At 47.4% G+C, this 24,093-nt stretch overlaps 1 protein-coding gene across 1 annotated transcript; it reads right to left on the bottom strand.

The window, feature by feature from the left end:
* Positions 1-91: 91 nt before the first annotated feature.
* Positions 92-12,297, bottom strand: LOC142587127 (BTB/POZ domain-containing protein 6-B-like). The gene is made up of 4 exons (XM_075698016.1): positions 12,272-12,297; positions 11,685-11,902; positions 6,503-6,794; positions 92-1,417 (listed from the first exon to the last, which is right to left on the bottom strand). Exons 1-4 carry the CDS (start codon positions 12,275-12,277, stop codon positions 1,013-1,015), a joined length of 921 nt encoding a protein of 306 aa, XP_075554131.1. The 5' UTR covers positions 12,278-12,297; the 3' UTR covers positions 92-1,012.
* Positions 12,298-24,093: the final 11,796 nt, after the last annotated feature.

Raw genomic sequence — 24,093 nt, 5'->3', positions numbered from 1 at the left:
AATTAACCCAATACAGAGCAGAGATGAACGCAAAACACAGCATACATCTCACCGAAATCCATCTTTAATTCGTTTTTTTTTTACAAGAAATGCAGCGCTGTGACATCTCGGCAAGTGTGCATATGAACAACTTTTTACGAGCAATGACATGAGAGTAAGGTTTCCCACCTACACATCGTTCTACTTAAACGCCTGCGAGACGAACGAATGTTAATTCTAAACAACCATTGTCTCTGTTTGAGCAAAACCTACTGCAGCTGTATAAAAGAGTAAAAAAAAAAAACCCCCAATGACAGTTGGGAGGATACTCTCCTTGTTTATATCCTCCTGCAATTTCAGAAAAGTGGCGGGAATAGGTTGTATTACTGGCTTTAAATTAGGCACCAAATTTGCAGATTGGTTGCCCTTTAACAAAAAACAAACGACGTAATGCAATTTGGTAAACTGCCGCGGATTACTGCGCGATGAGAAAGAGAGAGATAGAGATAGATAGATAGATAGATAGATAGATAGATAGATAGATAGATAGATAGATAGATAGATAGATAGATAGATAGAAGGCAGGAAAGGCAGGGAGGTTAACCAGACGCACGTCCGGTTTACTACACTGCAGTGGGGAGAAGGGGGACTACGCGATGATCGAATCGAAACACTCTACACGTTGCTTCGAAACGATACTACCGTTTCTCCAACCTCTGCTATGCACGCATTTGCTATAGAGAGGAAACTGCGTTTTATCTGAATGGCCCTTCTCGCACAACCCGCGTAAAACCAGCACGAAATCTAGACGTCGGTTTCTGCGGCGCAGTTGTAGACCCTCAAATTTGGCACTTCCATTTCTTTTTTACTAATAAATAATTCAATGACTCAACAATGCGGAACTCTGCTGTCACCAGTTAAACGTTTTCCTTTAAATGCAAAACGCATTTCGTTCAAACAGGCACATTGGTTGCTCAAGAGGATATCTCCCGCGCCTAATGTGTACGCTTGAGTGGAGAAATCATTTTCGATCTCAACAAAGGTTTCTTCGATCGTAATGGTAATAAGCGTACGAGGCACCATGCGAGATGTCCATGTCGTACGCGTCTCTCCTTTTTCTGTTGTACGGGTATGGCAAGTCGTTTGCCCCAGTGTGACGGCGTGACACATTCTCCCGGCATGCCCATTCCGGCATCTCAGTGCACCCTTCGTGGATCAGGTTGCACAAAATGGCGAACGCGTCGTCCTTTTCCATCGCCCCTTGCGCGTCCTCGGAGGCGATCAACTCCACGAATTCCGACGACGACAGCGTCAAGAACCTCAGCTTCGGCAGGAAGGCGGCAACGGTTGTCTTGAGGTCCGTGGCACCCGCCTTGCACAATGATCGCGCCCACCTTAGCGCCGCACGAATCACTAAATCCTCTCGAACGTTTGTCACCTGCGGTCGGGGAGTCACAGGTTGTAAGACGTACACAATGTCGTGCGCAAATAGGCTGTTGTAACTTAAGTTGCGCAATACGTTGCCTAAGGCAATGCGAATATAGGGGGCTGGTATAGCCTGTGCCTAAAAAGTTAGCCGTAAACTTACGCCGGAAGTAGAACAGGCCGGTTTTATCTGAATTAAGAAAATGCGCCTGCAATTATCTAGCGATATTACTACAGACAATTTGCGTAATAATTAAATGACACAAAAATATGCAACTCTGCTGTTACGAGTTGCACAATTTATCGCATTTTAATGCAACACATTTAATTTAAACAGGCCCAGTGGTTGCCCAACAAGGTATGTTCTTCGCTTAACGCACGTTTGAGTGGAGAAATCAGTTCAACTGTGGCCTAAAGCGTTTTCAGTAGTCATTGTCATACAAGGCACACCTGTCGCTGTCGTGCAAGTCGGACAAGTCATATTACAATCAGACGGACAACAACATGAGAGTAAGCTTTGCTTACGCTTGGTAAATATTTTTTTGGTAAATAATTTCGGAAGCTCATGATACCGTTAAAAAACTAAATTCCGGGGTTTTACGCTCCAAAACCACGATTTGATTATGAGGCACGCCATAGTGACGGACTCCTGGTTAAGTTTGACCATCTGCGGTTCTTTAACCTTTTAACTTTGGTGTCCTTCAAAAAGGACACGAAGAGAAATGGTTCTCAATTGTGACATAATGATGAGAAAACTCAAGAAACAACTTATGCTATTCTCTATACAGCTCCGCCAGCATAAGCAGCAGTTTCTTTGCCCTTGCGTCCCTCAGAACGCCCAAGCGGTGAATGCAAAATGGTGGAAGGCGAAGAAAAGGACTGAAACAGTAGCCGCGTTGTCGGATAATAGTTAGCTCAATTACTACTGTCTCGGTAGCGACCGTAATTTTGCATGTTGCTTCTAACGTGCTTAGAAGTTTATGTATGCACGTTTGCCTCTCATTTGCCCATAGTCGACAGCACGTCACGATCTGCCTGTCCTAAATACAGGACACCAGGGCTCAGCGCAGATCCCCCATAGTGTGTATGCGCCACAGCCATTCAGGAGAACAATTAAGTGGTCGTCAAGAGCTCTCTGCACGTGCTGAATGTGCATTGAGGGTGCTCCTGCTTCTGACAGCTTCCGATTTCTCGTTTTGTTATTCCAGAGGCGATCAATCGGCCTGAATTGCTGTACTGAGTGGCAGTGGGCCTCCTGTAGCGAAGAGGCCGCGTATCAAGGGCCGAAACATGTTTGATACACTACGAATGCGGTGTGTGTCGGAGCTAGAAGACAGAGATGACGAAGGCAGGATAGACTGCTTGCTTTTGCAGGCGCGGGGACCTGTAATTGACGCACGGCGAAAGAAGAACCGGCCATCTGTGACAAAAATAAATCCGACGAAGCGGCCATCAAGTACACGGAGGCAGTTCAGGTGGAATGAAGTATTCTGTACAACGAGCGCAAAGAAATGTTTTCAGGCCTTTCATGCGCAATTCCCAATACGTGATTACAGTCATGCTCGTTTTCAAACATTTAAGTGCCTGAAACTTTCGAGAATAGCTTGCAATGTCGAAATACTTCGCATGTGTCTTTACAACCACTCCGCCCAGCTGTCCTATATAGAGACATGACGCCATAGGTTATACTGATCGGTTACTCGGAATATCTATATATTTTTGCGTTTCTTAGGCGTTAGCAAATTAATACAAAATGAAGAAACAAAAATGTTTTTCACGTTAAGGAAAATTTAGGACTGCAAGGGCTAACGTGCAGCCAATGCGCGGTAAAGGGGCGTTATTGCGTTTTGCTCTCGTCGAGATGCGGCCGCCGCGGCCGGGATTCGATCCCGCACCATCGGGCTTAGTGGCGCAACGCCATAGCCCCTATGCCACCGCGCCGGGCTATTCTATTTATGCGTTCTACTAATGAAAGCCCGAGGCACATCCCATCGTAACAGTTTTGGTGGAGGCACCGGATAAAACAACGGTGCCCTCGAAGAACAACGTACCGATCACAGAGGCGGTGTCTGTGGAGCTTTGCCGAAGTCGCCGAATTGGCGGTCTACAACCAGAAACGGCTCACCGGCGGCGACGATTCGCTACCTTCGCTCAGCGTCCCGTGGTAGCCCGAAACCGAGCCACGAACATTCGCCAGAAAAGCCGGGGACGATGTGGACAGATGGCTCAGCTCCACCAACGAGCAAGCTTGTTCAATGGCTGGAACACTATACCGGCCAGCGGAACAACGCTGCCTTTTTGCTTAAGGGAACGGCATCTCTTCGTGGCATGAAAACCATAAAGACAGTTTCCCAACGTGGCAGAAGTTCTTAGATCAAAAAAGTGCTCCGGGGATCCGGCGGCTCAACAGTGGGCAGAGCAAACGCTAATGCAGCGAGCTCAAGTTTCCGACGAAACCTGCACGACGTAGATCGACGAAGCTTAGGTCGTGCACGGCCCTCGAACGTCAGATGACGGAAGAGGACAAGGTCAGTCATCTTCTAAAAGGGATCGCCAAAGACGTGCACCGTGAGCCCTATAACGTAAAGTTATTCCAATCTCCTGACGTCGCATTTGCGTAACCGCCGACACAAGCATTCGGTGGCGGCCCGCAACGTTGTGTGAACTGCCCTATCAAACGCTCTCCTCGTATGTAGGTCACTTTTGTTTACTTTGAAAACGAATAGCATTGTCTACCTTGACAGGTTTCTCTTATCTAATCGGCCCACAAAACGCGAGGAGCCCACAGAAGTGGAGAGAGTTTCGTTGGGGACGAGCTAGAGCAGTGAAAGTAGATAGATACCGGATGAGGAGAGTGGTGCCGGCGTCTGCGTTTGGTCCGTTTTCCTTCACTTAGCTTGAGGTGGCTAATCGAAAATCGCGCCAGCGTGCAACGGAAGGATGCGAGTGCCACTAAAACCGATCTCCAGTAAGCTGGCAGAGCGATGTCGCGTACGTGTCAAAAGGCCTCAACACAGCTATATGGCCACGTAAAATTTTTAATTACACGCCAATAAATTTGTTTTCTCCGGCAGCTCCGCGTAGCCAGTACTAGAGTCATCGGCGGGCAGACAATTTCTATTCCTTTTGAAACGCGGTGACCTCCGACTATTCCGAAATAAGTTCAGCTTTGTTCGGCATATTAATGCATCTTTAATGCGCAAACGTCACTAGGACGTGCAGCGCTATGACGTAAAACTATTCCAAACTTTTGTATTCCACTTCTTCGATCACCCTCCACGATTGGTCAAAAAGGTTTCGAGCCGCCACCACCCCTTCGCTGGTCAATCACGCGACATCAGGAATACCACGAGAACGCCCCATATGATGCGATGAGAGCACACTGGTGGTGCATGATTAGACCAAACGAAAGAAAAAAATAATTATTGCTGATTTGACGCATTTTTTCGCCATTTGCCCTCTGCTATTGTTCGAACGTTTTTGGGCTGCGCCCACTTCGCTTGTCTACCGCGAAGTATCGCCTCGTCAAATTTAAGTGCCGTGTACGCTTTAAAGACGCATTAATAAGCCGAACAAAACTGATTTTTTTTTTTACTGAATAGCCGGAGACTGCCCCGTTCGGAAAGGAATAAAAGATGGCTGCCCGCCACTCGCTCTGGCACCCTCTATTCGGAGCTGCTGCGAAACATGGATTTATCTGCATATGACAGCAATTTTTGCGTGGCAGTATAACGTTCTCGATACCTTCCGACACGTATGCGACGTCGCTCTGTCGTCTCTTCTCTCCTTCCGTTGCACACCGCTACAATTTTCGACCAGCCACCGCAAGCTAAGTGAGGGGAAGCGGACCAATCGCAGACACCGGCACCGCCCCCTTTGTGCGGTTATCCAATTTCACTATGCTGGCTCGGCCTCATCGAAACCCTTGTTAGCCAATTCGATAAGAAAATCTGATCATTGTAGGCAATGCTATTCGCTTTGAAAGCAAAAAAAGTGACCTCCTATGGGGACCCAGCGCTGACCAGAAGGCGCTACGGCAGTTTGAGTGTGTAACTAAAGTATGCTGACACTGTCTGGTAGGGAGGCCACGAGGGTGGCACGGCATATTTAGCAATAGAGGACGCGCGCCTTTATCAATGTTTGCTGAGCCCGATGCGCCCAGCGAAGTTCTGTCCAAGGCCATGCGGGTTGCGAGGAGCGCATGCGCTGTTGCGTTCTAGCACGTCAGTGCCCAGGCAGATCAGTTGCTGGACGCATGTGCTTCGAGATGAGCGGTAAATGTGGCGATGCAAAATCGGAGCATGTGCTACTGTAAACTGCGCCCACCGCTCACCAGGCTGTGTTACGGCGCTGCAGTCGGCGCACGAAATTTCAGCGCTGGTTGCCCATACACGAGGAGCGGGTTTCATTGCACTTTTCAAAGAACGCTGCGAGTTACCAACTGGCGGTTGTTCGGAGACGTGCTCATAAAACTAGTGCCATACTTCCAACTTTTCCACCCGCTCGTCGGCTCTCTGCTGTTCTCCCTACAACGAGCCGCCAGCTACGCGCCTCCCTCTTCCTATTGGACTACACTCTTCAGCAAAATTACACCCTTTTGGTGCACAACAATAATCGTCACCTGTCTTGTCTGCGTTTCTTTTCTTTAACGCGGCGAGCCCGGTACTTCCCAGTAACGAACGGCATGCACGTTATCAGCATGACAGAGCATTCTCAACAGGAAAGTAGCGGGCGCGGCGTTTTCAAGAAAGGAAACGCAGGCAAGGCAGATGACAATTATTGTTGTTTGACAGATATACACCCCAGAGGGTGTACTTTTGCCTAAGAGTGTGGCGCCGTCACGTGACACCGCACGCTTACGATTTCTTTTGGCGTCCTCGACAAATTGCACTGGTGCGCCCTGGGCCGCCCTCGTGCGCCGTTTCATCCAATCATCGCAACAGGGCGGCCCGGTGCGCACCGGTGCGATTTGCCGAATTCGCCATTTGTATTTTTTTTTCGCTCGCGAGAATGCTCCGAGGAATGCAGCCCATGCTACAGTATAGTTTAATGCTAAGCAATCCTTGCATGAAACTCTCATCATGCGGTTAGCTGTTACCTTGTCCAGAACAAGAAGAACCGTCTCAGGGCGGCTGTTGAGGAATGCGGTGGAACACAGCACGGCCTCGTCTTTCTTAACGAGCACTGCTTCTGCCACTTCGTCAAGCGACCCATAGCCGCTCACGAAAGCACAGTCGAGTACGAGGCACGCTTCTTTGGCGTCGACGTGCTTGCGAATGTAGGCCAGACACGCAGTCTCCAGCTCTTCGAGGAGATATTTCCCCGCTGCGGCCTTAGTGTGCAAGGCTTCAAAACAATTTTCGATCCTGGCCTGTCCCGCGTACACGTACCTGCACAACAAAGGCGAGGTGGCAAAATATTTGTCACAGACGCACCAATCCCCAAATATACAAGGGCATATAGAGAATAGAATTTATTGGTAGGAAAGACAGAGAGGTCGACCTGAGCTAGTGCGCTCTAGTCTGCTACTCTGCACTGGGGAAGAGAGAAGGGGCATGAAAGTACTGCGATGGATCATGACGATGAGAAGTGGTGCGTGCTTATGTATATGAGACAGCTGCCTTGCTAGGGCCGCTCGCCGAGCTTGGTGTCCGGCAGAAACTTCAACAACACTTTATACAAGGGCAGATACGTGGATAAGTTCCGAAGAAAGAGTGAGAAACAAGCTTTAATGGTTTGCTGGAGATGTTAGCCTGACAGGCAAGTAAAAAAAGCCTCGTCTTTCATATGCATATAAAATTTAAAACACAACAGAGGCTAATAATTTAACACCTGCAAAGAGATAGCAGGCGACAAACAGTGGATATAAAATGACCATGTAAACGAGTGCTGAACATACGGCACCTTATTTACTATGCAGCGCATTGACCAGAAAGCGACTAATGCGTAAGCAGACTGGCTGCCGGATTCAGAGCTGATTGTACTTCGGAGAAGAAAGCTTTACTGAAACAGCTTAATAGGTAACAAAATTGGGTGGATCTCGCCGATATGTAAGAACAGATGTAACCGCAGCGTATCGTATATCCTATGTCGAGACTGATATCTCAAAATTCTGATTCACGCACGAGAAACTTAACGCATAGCCTACAGCACGGTTTCTAATACGCCAGAGTGAGCTTTAGACACTGGATGGCTCAGCAACAGTGTTGCCATTTTAGCAGCTTTGTCACCAGATTTAGCGAGTTTTTGGTCTGTTTAGTGATTGTCCTTCTAGCGAGCAGCGTTATCGCTAGCAATGTATAAAAACCACTGGCGACATTCTAGCGACTTAAAAGCTAAGAAAGGTGCTTCAAAAATGACTTTCTACAGCGCGCTTTATGACTCAAAATCTAGAAAAAACTCTGTGACCATGACGGAGCAAGGGTGGTTTCCACTCACCAAAGGCATACGCTGTGGTTAATTGCGCCGAGACAAACAGGCTTCAAACTGTGCTCACAAAATGCACGTTTTCTCTCTCTTTAGGAAGTTCTTAGAAAGGGTCTTAACGCTGCGGTTTGTAAGTTCGATTAGCGAACGTTGCGAGCACAGTCCTAAATTAGTTTTCAAGACTTGCGACAAATTAAATATTTATTGTGAGGTTTCGAACGCAACAAGTGAATAATAGAACGTATGAACTAAAGAAAGGCGTGCCACAGTTGGGGTCATCCACGCAAATCAATGCACCGCCTCCGTTACTCGCGGCCTTCGGACAAATATTGCACGGATCATTCCGATCGATCAAAGGGAGGCAACGTAGTATTTTACCTGTACAAAGGTCAGGCTACTTTCAACATCATGTTAACAACAGCTAGATCGTTTATTCTTTCACGAGCGCTTAAAGCTCGAAAAGTTGCAGGCACAAAGTGGACCAAGCGTCTTCGTGATTGGAAAATCAGGTGGCCTGCAATTTTTTTTAAGCGTGCTTAAGTTTTTTATCTTGAAATCTAAACGTAAACGCAGTACTTCAGCTGCCACCATGCATTGTTTTTCAATTGCATCTTTAATGTGTCTTCCATACCCGGCTAATGAATTAAGCTTCTTCCTCAAATGCACCGACACTACACGAACGGGAAACGTTTTGCTAAATGTTATCCTATAATGCAGTGTTATAAGAAACATTATATCAAAATCAACTACTGTTTTATCGATAACTTTAGCGACATTGGAGCAAAATTCTGCGAAAGTTTAGCGATTTCATTGCCTCGTTTAGCGCAACGTTCGAAAAAAGAGGGCAACGCTGTTCATTAAACCGATCAATAATTAATAAATATGCTAATATGCTTATAACTAAAAGAAGATTTGGCTTTTTTGTACAAATGCACTCTCCGCTGTCAGATATATAGGTAGATACCTTATCATATTACGCAGTGCGAAACGCTGTTATAGCATTACAGGATTTGGCGAAACTTTCTTTGATGCGTGCGAAAATATATACGTTGTTTACACGTACTGCAGGGCCTCTTCGTGTCCGAGCAGGAGTACATAAAAAAATTTAACTCAGAGCCTCTCGTGGAACAAACACTTGGTTAAACATAAATGATATCAAATAACGCAGACAAATACAGTGTAGTTGTAATATCGTATTAAAAGTAAAACAGTATCTTGAAGTACCAAATGCATATAAAATATCGTCAACCAAGTCACATACATAGTGGCTTAAGCAAGTAGATAACTTAAGCCACTGAGTCAGTGTAAGAGGACGGACGGACAGACAGACAGACAGACAGACAGACAGACAGACAGACAGACAGACAGACAGATAGATAGATAGATAGATAGATAGATAGATAGATAGATAGATAGATAGATAGATAGATAGATAGATAGATAGATAGATAGGCAGGCAGGCAGGCAGGCAGGCAGGCTCGACATGGTTGAATAGGCAAAGAATACTATTCGGATTAGAAGTATTGGAGGAATGACATTAACCTTGATAGACCGCTAATTTTAACTATACATAAGCGAGGTGCATAATGAAAAGAATAATCAGAACGCCGACCAGCATGATGTCCACCAGACGAGATGATGTCCAAGTATTCATTTTCTTCACGAAATGTCTTGTTTAGTTGGCCGAGGAAACAGGGGATAACGTGGCACAAACCTCGTATAACGCATGAAAAAGCCGAAAAATGTGACGGTTCCGTAATTTGCACTTACTTACTCCTTATTAGACCAAATACTGCTAACGTTTCGCTACGCATCACACGTAAGATACCCCTCTACTACCCCTACTACCCCTCCACAAAATATAAACTGGTCTCGCAATGCTTTCGAGCAGTTGCTGAAGAAATTTTTAACAAATGCCGTGTTTCACGTGCATGTATTCAGCTTCACATTTGCCTCAGCATACCCTACACTTTAGGTAAAGTTGATATAAGTGGCATTTGTATAATTATGAAAGGCCAGCAGACTAAACCTTTGGGCCATTCGTATGAAACACTCGTAAATGTCCAGAACACTTTCATGCGTAATTTATTGCAACAGCCTCAATTAACCCACACACTTTGAGCTCTGCCTGCACATCACCCATAACCTGCCCCTTCTTTTCACGAAATATAAACGATGTTTCTTGTTTTGTTGACCTGTTACATCATGAAAACAAACTTCAGACGTCATATAACGCGTGAAAATAGGGAACAAAACGACAGTTCAGTAATATTTTTTTTGCAAATCTCATTATTAAGCTAGAAACTTGAAAGTTTTCCCAGACATTTACTATGCGCACCAGTTCCACCAGATGTGAATACGGTGTCATTTAGACTTCCTTTGGGAAACAACGCGAAAAACAGCCGTATTACACATGGAACACTAGAATGAGTCATTTTACACGAAGGCTGTAATGAGCCTACACAAATTGAACATGCATGGCAAGTCACGCAGAGTTTGCATGCTACCTAGTTCCACGAAATATGAACAACGTGTCTCGCATGGTTCACCGAGGACACCGGAAATGATCTATTACAGGCCTCGTATAACGCATGGAACTTTGGGGAATGCCAGTATTATTCCCAAAGCACGAAATAACCCTACACGTTTCGATGCTTCGGTACACGTCACCAATACACTCGCCCCCATTCTGTCCAAATATGAAGCGCCTGCAGTCTCTGGTGCTTACAGGGCAGTTAGGAAACTGCATAACGCCTGTTAACAAGCCGAGAACGAAAGTTCAGCGATTTTCATTTATCTCCTAAATAACGCCCACACTTCAAGATTTACCCGCACATAGCCTTTAACATTTTCCCCACTTTCTCTCGTTTTAACACACAAAGAGCAGCCCTCTCAGCCACCTTAGACAAACTGGACAAGCGCCCAATGACAGAAAACAAGATCCTTATAATCTGGCCTACGCGAACATCAGCGCGATCCGCTATGAAGGCGCTGCTGCGATACTTGAAAGACACGGGACTTTCTGACAAATTGTGACTGTACACTGTGTGACGTAGGAGAGTACAGTGACACTGCGTAAGACTAGGAACGCCTTTGCGGGCTGCGTGACAGTGCCCACAGAAATAGTTCGTGTGTACGTGCGTGTGTGTGCTTAGGTTTCTTTTTCTCCTTCATTTTCTCCTTCTTTCTTTCTCACCTATTGCATCCCCTTGGCCCTCCCCCAGTACAGGGTAGCCAACCGGAGATAATCTCTGGTTAGCCTCCCTGTCTTTCCTTTGCCTTTCTTTCTCTCTCTCTCTCCCTACTTCCTGACTAAACCTCTTGAGCGATTAGACTTTTTTTGTAGAATACCGTCCAAACAGACATGACGTTTTTGAGTGCTTGTAGTCGCACTAACACCTTCGCCGTAAAAGGACATAATGCACTATTTTACAACAATCACAAGTGAGCTGGTACGCTGAGGCGCTTGGTAAAGGCCACGCCCATTCTTTGTGAACAATGCACGCGGATCATTTCGGTGTCGAGGCCGCCCAACATTCGAAAAGAGATAGTAGGGTAATGCCTATAACGACGGCGAATAATAATAATAATATTTGGGGTTTTACGTGCCAAAACCACTTTCTGATTATGAGGCACGCCGTAGTGGAGGACTCCGGAAATTTTGACCACCTGGGGTTCTTTAACGTGCACCTAAATCTAAGCACACGGGTGTTTTCGCATTTCGCCCCCATCGAAATGCGGCCGCCGTGGCCGGGATTCGATCCCGCGACCTCGTGCTCAGCAGCCCAACACCATAGCCACTGAACAACCACGGCGGGTGACGGCGAATCAACACGGTTGCAAAATATACTCACTTCAGAAGGCCGTAGAATCCATCAGGGTGGAGGTCCGTGATGACCACGGTGTCCTTTTCGGCAAGCTGACCGTAGAACATGGCTTCGAAAACGTCACTACTCAAGGCCAGTAATTGCTTGTGAGCCTTGAAGGTCTTCGAGATGTCCAATTTTTCCAATTTCACGACGAACTCCACGTCAGCGTGCTCGCCGCTTTCCAGGAATTTCTCCAAGCTTAACTGCAAAGTGACATCGGGTCTCTCTGGAGCGTCTCTATAAAACTCGTCGGAATTGGCCGTCACGCAAGTTTATTTGCACTGTGAAGTTTCTCTCTGCATAAACAAGACACTCCACGAGGCGTGTAAGCTATGCGTGTTGTGGTTTACTGAAAACCGGGGCACCGCAGACGTGCAAGGCTAGCGACAACGCTGGTAGCGACATCTAGTGTCAGTTTCAAGGTGGGGCACCAAATAAACGCATGCAGCCATTTGTTGTGCAAACACTGCAGTCTCAGGGACTTGGAACGCCACAATGCTTTCTTTTCTTTTGCGACAGAGACTAGCGTTACGCGCATAGGAGGTCTGTAAATAAAGAAAGCAAACACTCACAGGCATTGTCGTCCCCGTCGCTGCGGCTGTCACTCGGTATAACGGAGAGGGAAGGTCCAGTCGATCTGCGATAACCAATCGCCACCGTAAAACGGGAGCTACAGTAATATTCAACAGGTCACAATTCACGTACACAGTTTTGATATGGCGTTCCACCCGTTCACAGGGGTACGGACAGAGAACAGCTACAGACCCGTTACACGCCTATTCTCGAGACGACCTGATCTGTGGTACAGGGATTCCGGATTGCCAGCGAACGACGCATAGAACTGAGCCTGACATTAAGATCCTCGTCTATAGGCATTTTGTACTGATGATGAACTAGAACTGAAGCAGTTCCTGTGAAGACCTCTCAGATTAAGGAACTCGGAGAGACTACCCTTTCTACACCGAACGATATGCATTTCCTCTGTCGAAAGTCCTTAGACAAGCATCATCAAAGCGCAATACATACAGGGCGCATTACGGTGTGAAAAACTGGTCATTCAATGACACTCCCCTTAATAAGTGTTTTAGGTTTATTATTAATCGACGGATAAATACTTCTGAACAAAGACAAAGAAGTCTGCCCAAGTGATGCCACAGCCACTGACATTTCAGAAGGCTTACTGATTTTTGTCTATTCTTTTGTAATTCAGTGATGAAGCTTCAGAATCTGTCATTCCTTTTTCTACCACTTCGCCTACCTTTTACCAAATTTACAACCTTTTTCGACAGATGACTGCCAAAGAGCGATCAACTTGTTCTGCAAACAAGCAAAAGGTGCCTTAATATTCACGTTTGAGATTAACGATAGTCGAAAAAATTCAGGTACCTGGTGTCATCTGCGTTCCTTCTAAAACAATTCTGAAGATTCGAACGTAGTGTACTATAACAGTGAAGCTGTTTCAGGTTTACTGCGGGCCGTGTGTGTTTTCAAAACATTTAGCCTGCAAAAGTTCTTTGGAGGTCAGTCTATGTATTACTGCTTCTCATATAGTACAGCGTAGAACTAACAATTATCAATACATCCGTGTCGGCAAAAAGTTCGCGTGCCAAGGGTGTATAAGATCGGCTGTCCGCTATTTTTTATGCGAACACTCCCTGGCACGCTTCGGCCTCCACGGCCCCAACCCAGGGGCCGCCCTGCTTCCAGCTTTGATTCCCCTGCTACCGCTTGGGTGCCCTGGAGATCATGCGCCGCATGCTTTAATATAACCTCAGGTGCTCTCCTGAGGCCTCCGTTTACCGGTTACATGTGATCTCCTGGAGCAGTGCTTGTAAAACATCCAATCTATCATCGCGGCGAAAAAAGCGGCCCGCGCCTTATACAACAGCAGTCAGAAGCTTGCCGTTTTTCCGACCTACACAGCGATTCAGTAAAGCAAGTTCCCCATGCCTCAACAGAGCAAAAATTCACATTTGTCGTGGAACCCGTGTCCCGTCAATTTTTGTGGCCGGCTGTACCTCGCGTTACGAGTTACGCACACAGATACACATTGTCCCAGGTTTGTCGTCTGTCGTGTGCCAGCCTTCGCAGCGCAACCATACACAATGCAGTCATGTCATATACCAAGTGGACCCGCCAAATCATTTTTGAAAGAAGGTACACTATAACGAATCCTTTCTTCTGTCCTTTCTTTATCCACCTCTGTGTATCGTCCCTAGCGCAGTTTAAGTTCACGAAATAATGTCTTACCAAGCAGCCTCCCAGCACACACTCCTAGAAACGCTGCGCCGAGATAGAGATGTGGCTAAAATAAGCAGGACGGCAGAAGTAATGAATTAGTAATGAATAAGAAGTAATGAAGTAATGAAAAGGCAAGGCGCAGAAGACCGGGACTCACGAAGAACACAAACGACAGGACCGGCGCCACTCGAGACTCGGCAAGTTGAGAGGGCGATCAGGTTGACGCACAAAATAGCAGGATAGGTGCTAAAGCTTTGTTGAAAGAAAGGGTCCAATGTAGAAGGAATATGCTCAAGTAAAACTCTTGCTTAGGCTAGCTGGTTCATGCCTGAATTAGTAAATTAGTAATTCAAGCATCAACCAGCTAGCCCGAGGAAGAGCTTTACTTGAGAAGTGATGAGGAGGGCACAAACTTAGTACTTGAGTCCACGTCGTACGTGGACCCACGGTGCCAACCACAAGGTCGCACCCGGGCGCGCCAAACGCACACCAAAGCGATGCACGAAAGTCCCCGTGAGAAAACGATACTTTGCGCTGCACAGCTAACGGAGCTCTCCGGAACCCAGCTCAAACAAAGGTCGAGAACGCATACAAAAAAATAAACAGCTGCGGGGTAAATAGGCCGATGAGTATGACTGATGAGAATGGAAGAAACTTATACTTACGTGCACCTTGTACGCGTACTCACGGTGCCAGCGATACGGCGACGCCGAGACGATGCACGAATGCCCACGTGCGAAAACGATACCATGCGCTGCGAAGCCGACCGAGCACACTGATGCACGGCTCTCTGCAAGCCGCGCACGCAAGCACGCACACACACAAACAGGCGGGCGCACGCACCAATAGACCGTTTTATGGACGAGGAGGAACGTAGCCTCAAACCAGCGCTCTGCGCCGCTCTCATCCTCGCGCTGGTATGTGCGATTCCGTTTACTCCCAGCGGTAGCTTGGAAAGGTAGCGGTTTAATTGCCACCATTGCCATTGCCATTGTTTAATTGTCAGTTTAATTGGAACACTGCAGTGCGATTCTAACGCGTTGTGCCTGGGATTTCAGAGATGTCAGATGTCTCAAGGTCGACGGTCTACCACTCTGCTGTATTCGGCTGCAAAAATAACTTTCAGAAGTAAGGCTGAAGTGCAGCTTCAGCCGCGGCGGCTTCGAGGACACCGCCGCTGCGATAGAGAAGCGTCCGATTTGTATCTCTAGCATACACAGAAGGAACTTGATGCCATCGCGCGTATATTCGCACGGTTTTGTTCCCAGTGAGCGATCGGCGACGAACTCGGAACTGGGCACCCATCATCAAACTGGGATGTGAAAAAAAAGGCGCGTATTCGAGCCGGTCAACTATTGCGAATGGATGAACTTCGTGCAACCACATTAAACTTATTCTGTTCAACCGTGTTCTAAGATTATCATGCTTGGCAACCAATGTTCTGGCGGAAGTTGACCGAGGACGTATTATGAAAACAGCACATGCCGACTAAGAAATGAATGTGCGTTCTTTTCCATTCCGCAACCAAAGCCATGCTCATGGTGTGCCGGCCGGCCCTACTTCAAGTGGGCTCTCCCGTTCTTCCGAACCTCGCCGGCAAGCTGTCGACGCCGCCCATCGCGCGCTGTACTACTGCAGAAAATAAAGTTGCTGTTGCAAAGACTAGTTGCTCATTTTTCAGCTCTCTCGAGTAGGTATTCCCTTTCGCGCGCAGGCACCATTGTAGACCTAAGAATGCGCATAATCTTTCAACGCGTCGCGTGCGTCTGGTTGACCGTGGCATATTCGCAGCTACTATCATCAACTCATTTTATCCTTGCTAACAGCCCTTTCAGTCGAGTTATTTTCCAGTTCTTTGTCAAGCTTCACGTCCGGGCGCCAGGTAAACAACGTTTAGAAAATGCTAACGCGAAAATTTTAGGACCACGAAAGCTAGCAAAACGTGCTTCCTCGGAGCTTCGCAGTTACCTGGATTGGTATGTACGCTGGTGCGGCCCACGGCATGACACATGGGGACACCTCTGATTGTTGTCGCCTGAGTGATACCCTAATAGAGTTCAAGGCTGCACATACAATAATAACACGTTAGATGTATACGTTACGTATCGACTTGACTCGCCTCCTATTTCGATCGTGGGGAAAGCTGCCAGAGCGCCCCTAGGCCCGTCGCCGTCCGATATTCCGGACACGTCGAAGCTAAAATCTTAGTGAAGACACGCTAAGAAGTTGTCCAATCCAAACAACTTATTGACACCTTTCGGGAAATCGCAAAAAACTCGCCACTCGTCGTCAACAGCACGTTCTCCGTGCACCCTCCAGCGCGATCCCTCATACCAGCATGGCGCCGGACGATAGACGGCGCAGTGATCGCAATATGGCGGCGCCCTCAATAAAACGGCCTATAGACCGTTTTTTCGTAGGCGCCGCCATATTGTGAACGCAGTGGCGCCGCCTATGAGCAGCGCCATACTGGCTTGGGTGAAAGCGGTCTTTTGCATGGCAGGTATACGCTCGGCGGTAGGTTCTGGCGTTTGTTTTCGCTGTCGTGCGGTCTGGTTAGTATGACGTGCGCCTTCTACGTGGTAAACGGTTCTGTGAGACGTGCTGAAGTGGTTTAAGGCGTCATGACCGGAATTTCTGCTGGCGTTGAGGTGGACGGAACACGCAGCGCGATGTGTGCGCGCATATTTGAGCCTACAATCAGCCTCGGAGATCAACTGTGTATCTCTGAATGTTCCAATCACTAATGTGACCTTATTGCAGTATTATCCTCTATTTCTAAGCTGCGGTTTAGGAGCCATGAAACATACGCGACGATCCTAACAGCGTGGGTAGCGTTCTGATACGATAGGAGCTATGTTGTTATACTTTGACAAGCGTTCAAACTTTTCGCTGCAGGTTACATTGCGTGACTACTAGGTTGGATGGATTAGGTTTCCACCCATGAATAAAATTTTTGGCTAGTAATGGCAGCATACCTTGCAGTCTGAATTAAGCTTGTCCAGCAAAGCGACCGTTTACGAACTGCGCGAGCGTCCTAAGCAGTAGTAGGTGCTGGATTACAGATATTTTTGTTCTATATAGCACATGGTCCAAGCATACGGCATCAGCGGTTATATATGTATAAACGTTGTGCGGCGTTAGCCCGTTTTCTCTTGCTTTTTAGAGAAAGAGGATAACCGAATTTTTTTTTCGGTTGTGTTCGTTCAGTTCTCTACGACGCACTCACACGTATTACGGAAATGTTTCGCTCAAAGATAACCATCGCATTCTTTTTATGCGAACCCTTTCATATATTATGGCTGTATGCAGGACAAAAAGGCAATGCCGAAGCACACTGCTTATATATGTATCGTGCTGGCTCACCAACCGCAGGGATCGCTGTGTTGAGCAGCGCCATGGGCCTCATGCAGCAAGGCTAGCGTAGACATATGGTAATTTCAAGCATACTAGACTTGAAATGCGTGAGAACGATGTCAGTGTATCAAAAATATTTGATAGCGCCTGCCGCTCAGATGTTTCGTGGTTGCCTTAGGTTGGCCGCGCACAAGCATGCGCTCTTAAGTTTTATGTTTTACTCCCTACGCCAATCGATCAGACAATGAGCTGATTTACCATTTAATGCTGGTAATACAGAGACGCCGGTTTTCTTTGTTGAATTTAAATCGATATAAGCAATATAGTAAACAACACATACAGGCACCGCGACTGATTATGAGCGTCATATTTTTGCGCCCCCAAGACATATTTCTGCCTACAGTAGTTACCGATGCACCGAAAGGCTTCCCTGACGACCTTATATGAACGAACATGGTGTAAATTTCACAAAGTACTATCTAAAACATCTCGAAATCGTTCCGCAGCACGCGACAGCAATACTTTCAAGCAGCGCCGCGCCGGATCGCCCAAGCCAGAGAGGAGGAAAGGCTCTCCGCGCGCCCTATCCTCCTCGCCCGATGAAACGGTCTATAGACCAGAACACGATAGCCTCGCACCCAGGCTAACCGAACGCATACTCTCGCACCCGGGTTGCCCGGTCGACCGGCGCCATTTTGTACTGGGCTGCCAAAGTGTGTTCGCCGGCGACCGGCACACATGGCAAGCGTCAGCTCTAGGACTCCAAAGTGCGGAAATGTGCCCGTTCACGCGGATCCAAAGTACAAGAAGTCATCTGGGCATCATTGCGTCGCGTTTGGATGCCAAATCAACCAGCGCAAAAGGAGCAGGTTGATTAGCGCTGTTTGCGAAGAGCACAACACACGTAGGGAATCGTTCCGGTGCGGTGTTTTCAGCCTGCACCGATTTCCATCCGCAACGAAGAATGCCAAGCTGCGCCACCGGTGGATAGCTGCAGTGAATAGGAAGAACTACCAACCCAGTGAAAATGCACGACTGAGTATTCGATCTCTGTATATTTTGGTGCCACGTTCAGCTTTGCGCCCTACGAACGTAATATGTGTAACACGCAGGTTTGCTCCGAGCACTTTCTGGACAACAAGCATACATAGCAGAATTCCGTGCCGGTGCTTCGCCTTGGCTATAACAAAAAGGCAAGCCTTTTCGTGCTTTCAGTCATGCAGAGCTCCCGACGGTTAAGCGGCACAGTTGAGTTTGCGGTTAGCGATACTTGCAGCTGGTGCACGGCATGACCATTAAGCGTGAACGACAAGTTGTAGGCAATATGATGTTGCCCTGCTGGTGAGCGTTATTGCTATGAAAGTAAACCGAAGTCTGCTCGTCGCCGAAAGTGTTCGTGCAGCGCGCCTGCATGTCTTTGCGAGCCGGTGTTGCAGGTGTCATTCGTAACGAATTCATTTGAGCTTCCTGAGCTCTAAGCTGCGTGCGGGCTGTTATGCGGGGTAAAGCACAAGATTTTTCCGTTCATATAGCGAGGAAAATAAGGTGGTTAGTCATTGTTGTATTTTGTAACAAAATTTAGCATGTTCTCGCCAGTTTTTTTTTTTTTTTACTGTTTCCTTTTCTAAGGGAGCGCCAACAATCCGATATGGCCTCGCACAGGCGAAACAGGTCTGATACCAGGTAGCTGCAGTTGGTGGGGCTAATTTAATGCAGGTGTGGTTGTTGTATTGTACAAAGGGGTCCCTGATGATGTAGCTTTAAGTAGGGATGGTAATTTTATGTGCCCTGTCATGGTTTTTGCAGCAGCTGTACAACACCTGCATCTGTCATGCTCACCCTGTTATACCGGCTTTGACTGCACATGTAGTTGAGCATTATAACTACTGTAGTTCCTCATTTTCCATTACGTGCAGGTTTAGCTTCATATACTGCTTGTTCGAGTGCTGTAGGCTTGTGTTCTGAATGTTGTACTCTTATTGGTTGCACGATACAATTGGCCTGGTGTATTTTTCATTTTGAGAGGACTTTATATCTTCGCAACAGTGATGGCATGGGAAGGAACTAAAGCCGTTCTTACTATAACATATATTTTGTTTTCAATGTGCAGGTGGTGAAAAGGGCAGTCGTCTGCTAATGAGGCAGTCTATAAGCCCTGACATACGACCTCGCCAGTTGGTTGCCAAACGCGGCCAACCCAGTAGTGACCATGACAAACAAGACCAAACTGAAAGTGCAGAGGACAATGTTCTGCGTGCTTTATTAATATATGGCACCAACACAGTGCTGTATATTTCTTCACAGGTTACGTGCCAAAAATGCGGAGATATTACAGCTCACACGTGTTCTAGCATATAGCGCGCGGTTTGTACAAACGTAATAGCGTACTTGCCCGATGTATTCGCTTCTGCAGCCTGCACAGCACTCAGTGTGGCCATTGCGGACTTGCATGAGGTCGTGAAGTTTGATTGGATCGAGACAGCGAAAATGACAGGTTAGAAAAAACGTGACACACGCCTTCCGCCCAGCTGAAAAGCCCAAGTTTCGCTTTTGCGCCGGGTCGCATCTCCCGGCGTGGCAGCCCAGACCTGCTACTTCGCGGCGCTTGGGATAGATGGCGCGACCAGCGCTCATCAATATGGCGGCGCGCTTTGAATTCACGGTGTTCTGGTGCATAGGATGACGCCGTTACACTAAGTTCGCAAGCAGTTGCAAGAGTATGACGAGGGAGGGCGCCACTGTCGCCCTCATATGCGCCAAAGCACGCCGCCCATTTATATTTTGAAATGATGAAATGTAGAGTGTACTAGAGGAGAAACAAAGCGTGTTGGTCGCTGGCAGGGGTGAGGGCTGTGAGGGCGTACGCGACGAAGTTCAGGGCGCTGTCTCTGGTTCACACTGTGAGCGATAGGACGCGAAAAAAAAAAGTAGATTCGACGAACTTACACGAAACGTGCGGCAATGCCCGGGCTGCGCCGTGTGCGTTGGTGTACGAGAGCACCTAAAGCGATGCCGTTGGGTGAACGGTGAACGGTTCCCACGCATTTGTGTTATTTCCTAATGATCCAGTTCGTATCATACGTACTTTGGCCTTTGCCTCGGCCGCCGCCGATAACGCCCGTGTCACTGATGGTAACGAAAGGATGAACAGTAAGTGGCTATTACGAAACACGGCCCCAGGTATACAAGGACTGCGGGGAATTTTCGCTAATATCTGTCACTTTCAATTTCGCTATACGTATTGCATCGTGTTTTGCCTTAACTTTGCTGCGGCGGTTCTACTGAGATCCCGGGTCCGATTACCTGACGCGGTGGCTGCCTTCCGATGAGGGCGGAGTGAGAAAACCTACGGGTACCCAGCTTTGAGTGCACATTAAAGAACTACAGGTCGTCAACATGAACCCTGTGCCTCTACAGCGGCGTTTTCTTGTAGCCCGCGTTGTTGCTTCGAGAATTCAAGCAGCGTCAGTCCTTTGCCTTGAAACATAGGTGACGTGTCATGCGCACGTGGGCGGCTTTCTCGTGGACGTGCCTACGTGCATACCGCTTTTGTTTGTTTACAGTGCCCAAACCTTAACGAACAGGAAGTTCCTACTGCTATCCTGGTATAGTTGTGCTGCAATTCCAAGAGAGGCGGTTGTCTCTTTTACAATGACAGCATATGCTCTTGACAGGCGTTTGAGATCCAACTTCCCTGAATAGTAGTATAAGCAGTCATTTCATCCTAAGCCTTGCATCATCGACTATAAAGGCGCGACACATTCCAAACATTGCGCGGATCTGAAGCGCCAGAAGCGGTTGCCCGACGACGTTCACAAACCTTTATACTACGCTGAAACTGAACATTGCAATACAGTTTACTTTAAAAGAAACCAGTACAGTCCTCTCCCAGTGTGAGCCAATAGCGTTTAAAGGGACTGACAACTGGCCAGAATGTGCTGCTAGAGGTTCGTGGAAATGAAATTACAGTGATTTGTAGTGATAGAATCCAGCAGGCTGTTCACGATTTACGTAGGAATTATAATTCTAAATTGGCAAAGAAAATCTCAAAAACCAGTAAGTGGCTAGGCCTGGCGGCGAAACATTGTGGCTTCAGATGTAGTCTATTAGATATTGTACGTAAGTCGACTGTTACTAAGTACAGCGTATATATTGCTTAAAAGTGCAGTTGGTATATTATTAGACAATCGTGCATTATTCTACGCTTCGGAAATCAAAATCGCGCGTGTGGTTGCGGCAGCACGCTGAACTCCGCGCCACGTGTAAAGGCGCCGTTTTCGTTTTCTATGCGATTGGTTTCGTTTCGACTGGTTAAATACCAGAGCGGTTGGACGTGAAACCCCGACAACACGTAGCTATTATCGCACAAATAGTTTAACAATTCAGAAAACGAGAATCGCAAGAACATCGACTTGATGAACAAAATCGCACTATGCCACAGCTACGGCCCCGCTTGTCATCTGCCTCCCACTGTTGCACTCACCCATCGCCGTTTTTCAGCATGCTTCCAGTGAACGACTACAACCTCACTGCGGACAAAAAAATTCTGATTAATAAATGCTCCACGGCGTTTTCCCGTCAGCACTTCACGATTAGGCACTCTGACCGGTAAGCTTTCCATTGCACTAAAAAAAATGCGTACCATCAAAATTGGTTGTCAGTCCCTTTAAGCAATGTGACGTGCACGAGCATTAAACGCGGAGCTTTTCTGTGGGAACGTCGCCGGGTTTCGTGACCATGGCGGCGGCCCTAAACGTCCAACCAATCACAGCGCAGCACGCGGGACGTTGGGCTCCTTGCACCACCAGCAGATGGCGCTCGCCTCGGCGCATCCGCGGCTGCGTGGTAATGAGGAAGTAAACGCTTGTAGCGGATGGAATGGATTCGAATTGCGCTGTACGCAGGTATGCGCGTGCTGCCTCTGAAACCATGATGCGTTCAAGGCATCCGTCATACTCGCTCGTTGTCAGCAGCTCCGCTTCACAAAAGGCTCGGTATAATTTGTGTGCGAGTGGGCTTGTGTGCGTGTTCGTGTCTGTGTATTCGTGCGTGCGTGTACTCCTGTTTCGACTCTTTATACATTCACACGAAGCTTGGCTATTTACAGATTCCAACTAGTTGGACTTGCAGCATTTTAAGAACTCCGAAGGGGTACTATAGAGAAAAAGTAAATGAGTTTGACGTCGTATCCGCCCAGAACAATCATCACTGGTTCGATGACGTGGGTATGACGTCATGCATATTGATGCGTAAGGGCTGTTGATAACAAGTGTTAAAATGTGGTGATGAGGCTTCGCTTATTACTTTACTTTGTCATACCAATGCAATACCGGCTTCACAAAGGCACACACGAGCTGCTTTAGGATGAGGGTTCGCGAGACTTCCTGAGGGGGATCAACCTCAAGAACGTGGCGCTCGTGTCACAAGGCCGATAACGAGGTATTATAGGAAGCCGCCGGAGGCGCCTTAAGCGGCGTTTGCTTTTTTCCAACTTATAGTCACGCTCGCAGCAATTCTAAATAACGCTCCTTGCACAAAACATATAATATTCAATGTTTTTCACTCAAAAAACATACAACTCGTTAAAAAATCAAAGTGCGCTGGCTAAACATAACAGTGCGAAGAGGGACGCTAGCCACCCTGGACTCACCTGCGTGTTTCTTTGCGGCGTGGCGAGTGGGCTCTGCGTTCTATGAGCCGAACTGGTGCAATTTAGAACTGAAAACTCGTGCACGGTGACCTGGGGAGCTTTCTTTCTATATTGTGCACGGTGTCGGTCACGAGTGACCACACCGACCACTGCACGAGTAGCACGACAAAAGCTACGCTGTCATGAACCCGACGCGACCGCGTTTACAGCGACTCGCTTTTGACGAGTCTGGACAACGACGGCACACAGCGTCGAGTCGAAGACGCAAACGCCGAGACGTAAACGCGTTCGACCTGGTCTTCCGTTTCCCGCTGCCATATGCACGGGTCTTATGACTACGATGAGGTTTCACCGCACAGTGCCTTGTCTTGGCGCTGTCCTCATCCCATTCCCGCTGCCGGCGCCTAAGTGGCGACCTCGCAGTGGTCCCGCGGAAGTCTCGGCGCTGATGGTCCCGACACGCTCGGGTTTACATGAATGAATGAATGAATGAATGAATGAATGAATGAATGAATGAATGAATGAAATTATTTCCATAAATATACAAGTTTATGGAGGATATAAGGAAAAAAGTTACAAAAGAGCAACTTGACTAGTCCTTAAACCTTCTCGTGACAGCAGCAGCAGAAAACAAACGTGCATGCTGCATGCATGTTTGCAAACGGTTTAGGCTGGGTCAACCTACCCCATGCAGTCGGGCTGACAGAGCCCGACTCGACGCTTGTTCAGCCCAACCGGCTAGCGTTTACATGAACCAGACAGGCGTATTCCAGCCCGACAAGCCGATTTGACGTGCTTCGGTCGGGTTCATGTAAACACCCTCAACGACGAGGTAAACATGGCGCCCGCGTCCCAGAATCTCTCGCTATCGTTCTACATGAAAGCTGCAGTCATGACGGGAGTAAACTCTCAGCCCCTTATTGGAAGAAACTAACATATTTTGTAAAATTACAGTAAAATAATTAACAGGCAATCTTGCTGCAATAAAAAAAACAAGCTAAACGAAAATAAAGGTATATGTTACAAAAAATCGCCTATTTTTCAGTATATTTCACAACACTTTTTCAAAAGTGCGCAGAAGACATTTCGCGAAACAGCAGCTGTAAAATTATGCTAGGACCTACCGCCTTATATGTACACTTCATT

Source organism: Dermacentor variabilis, chromosome 7, assembly GCF_050947875.1.
Source record: "Dermacentor variabilis isolate Ectoservices chromosome 7, ASM5094787v1, whole genome shotgun sequence".
Taxonomy (NCBI): Eukaryota; Metazoa; Arthropoda; class Arachnida; order Ixodida; family Ixodidae; genus Dermacentor; species Dermacentor variabilis.
Note: the sequence above shows the minus strand (reverse complement) of the source record. Positions and strands in the feature narration are given on the sequence as shown.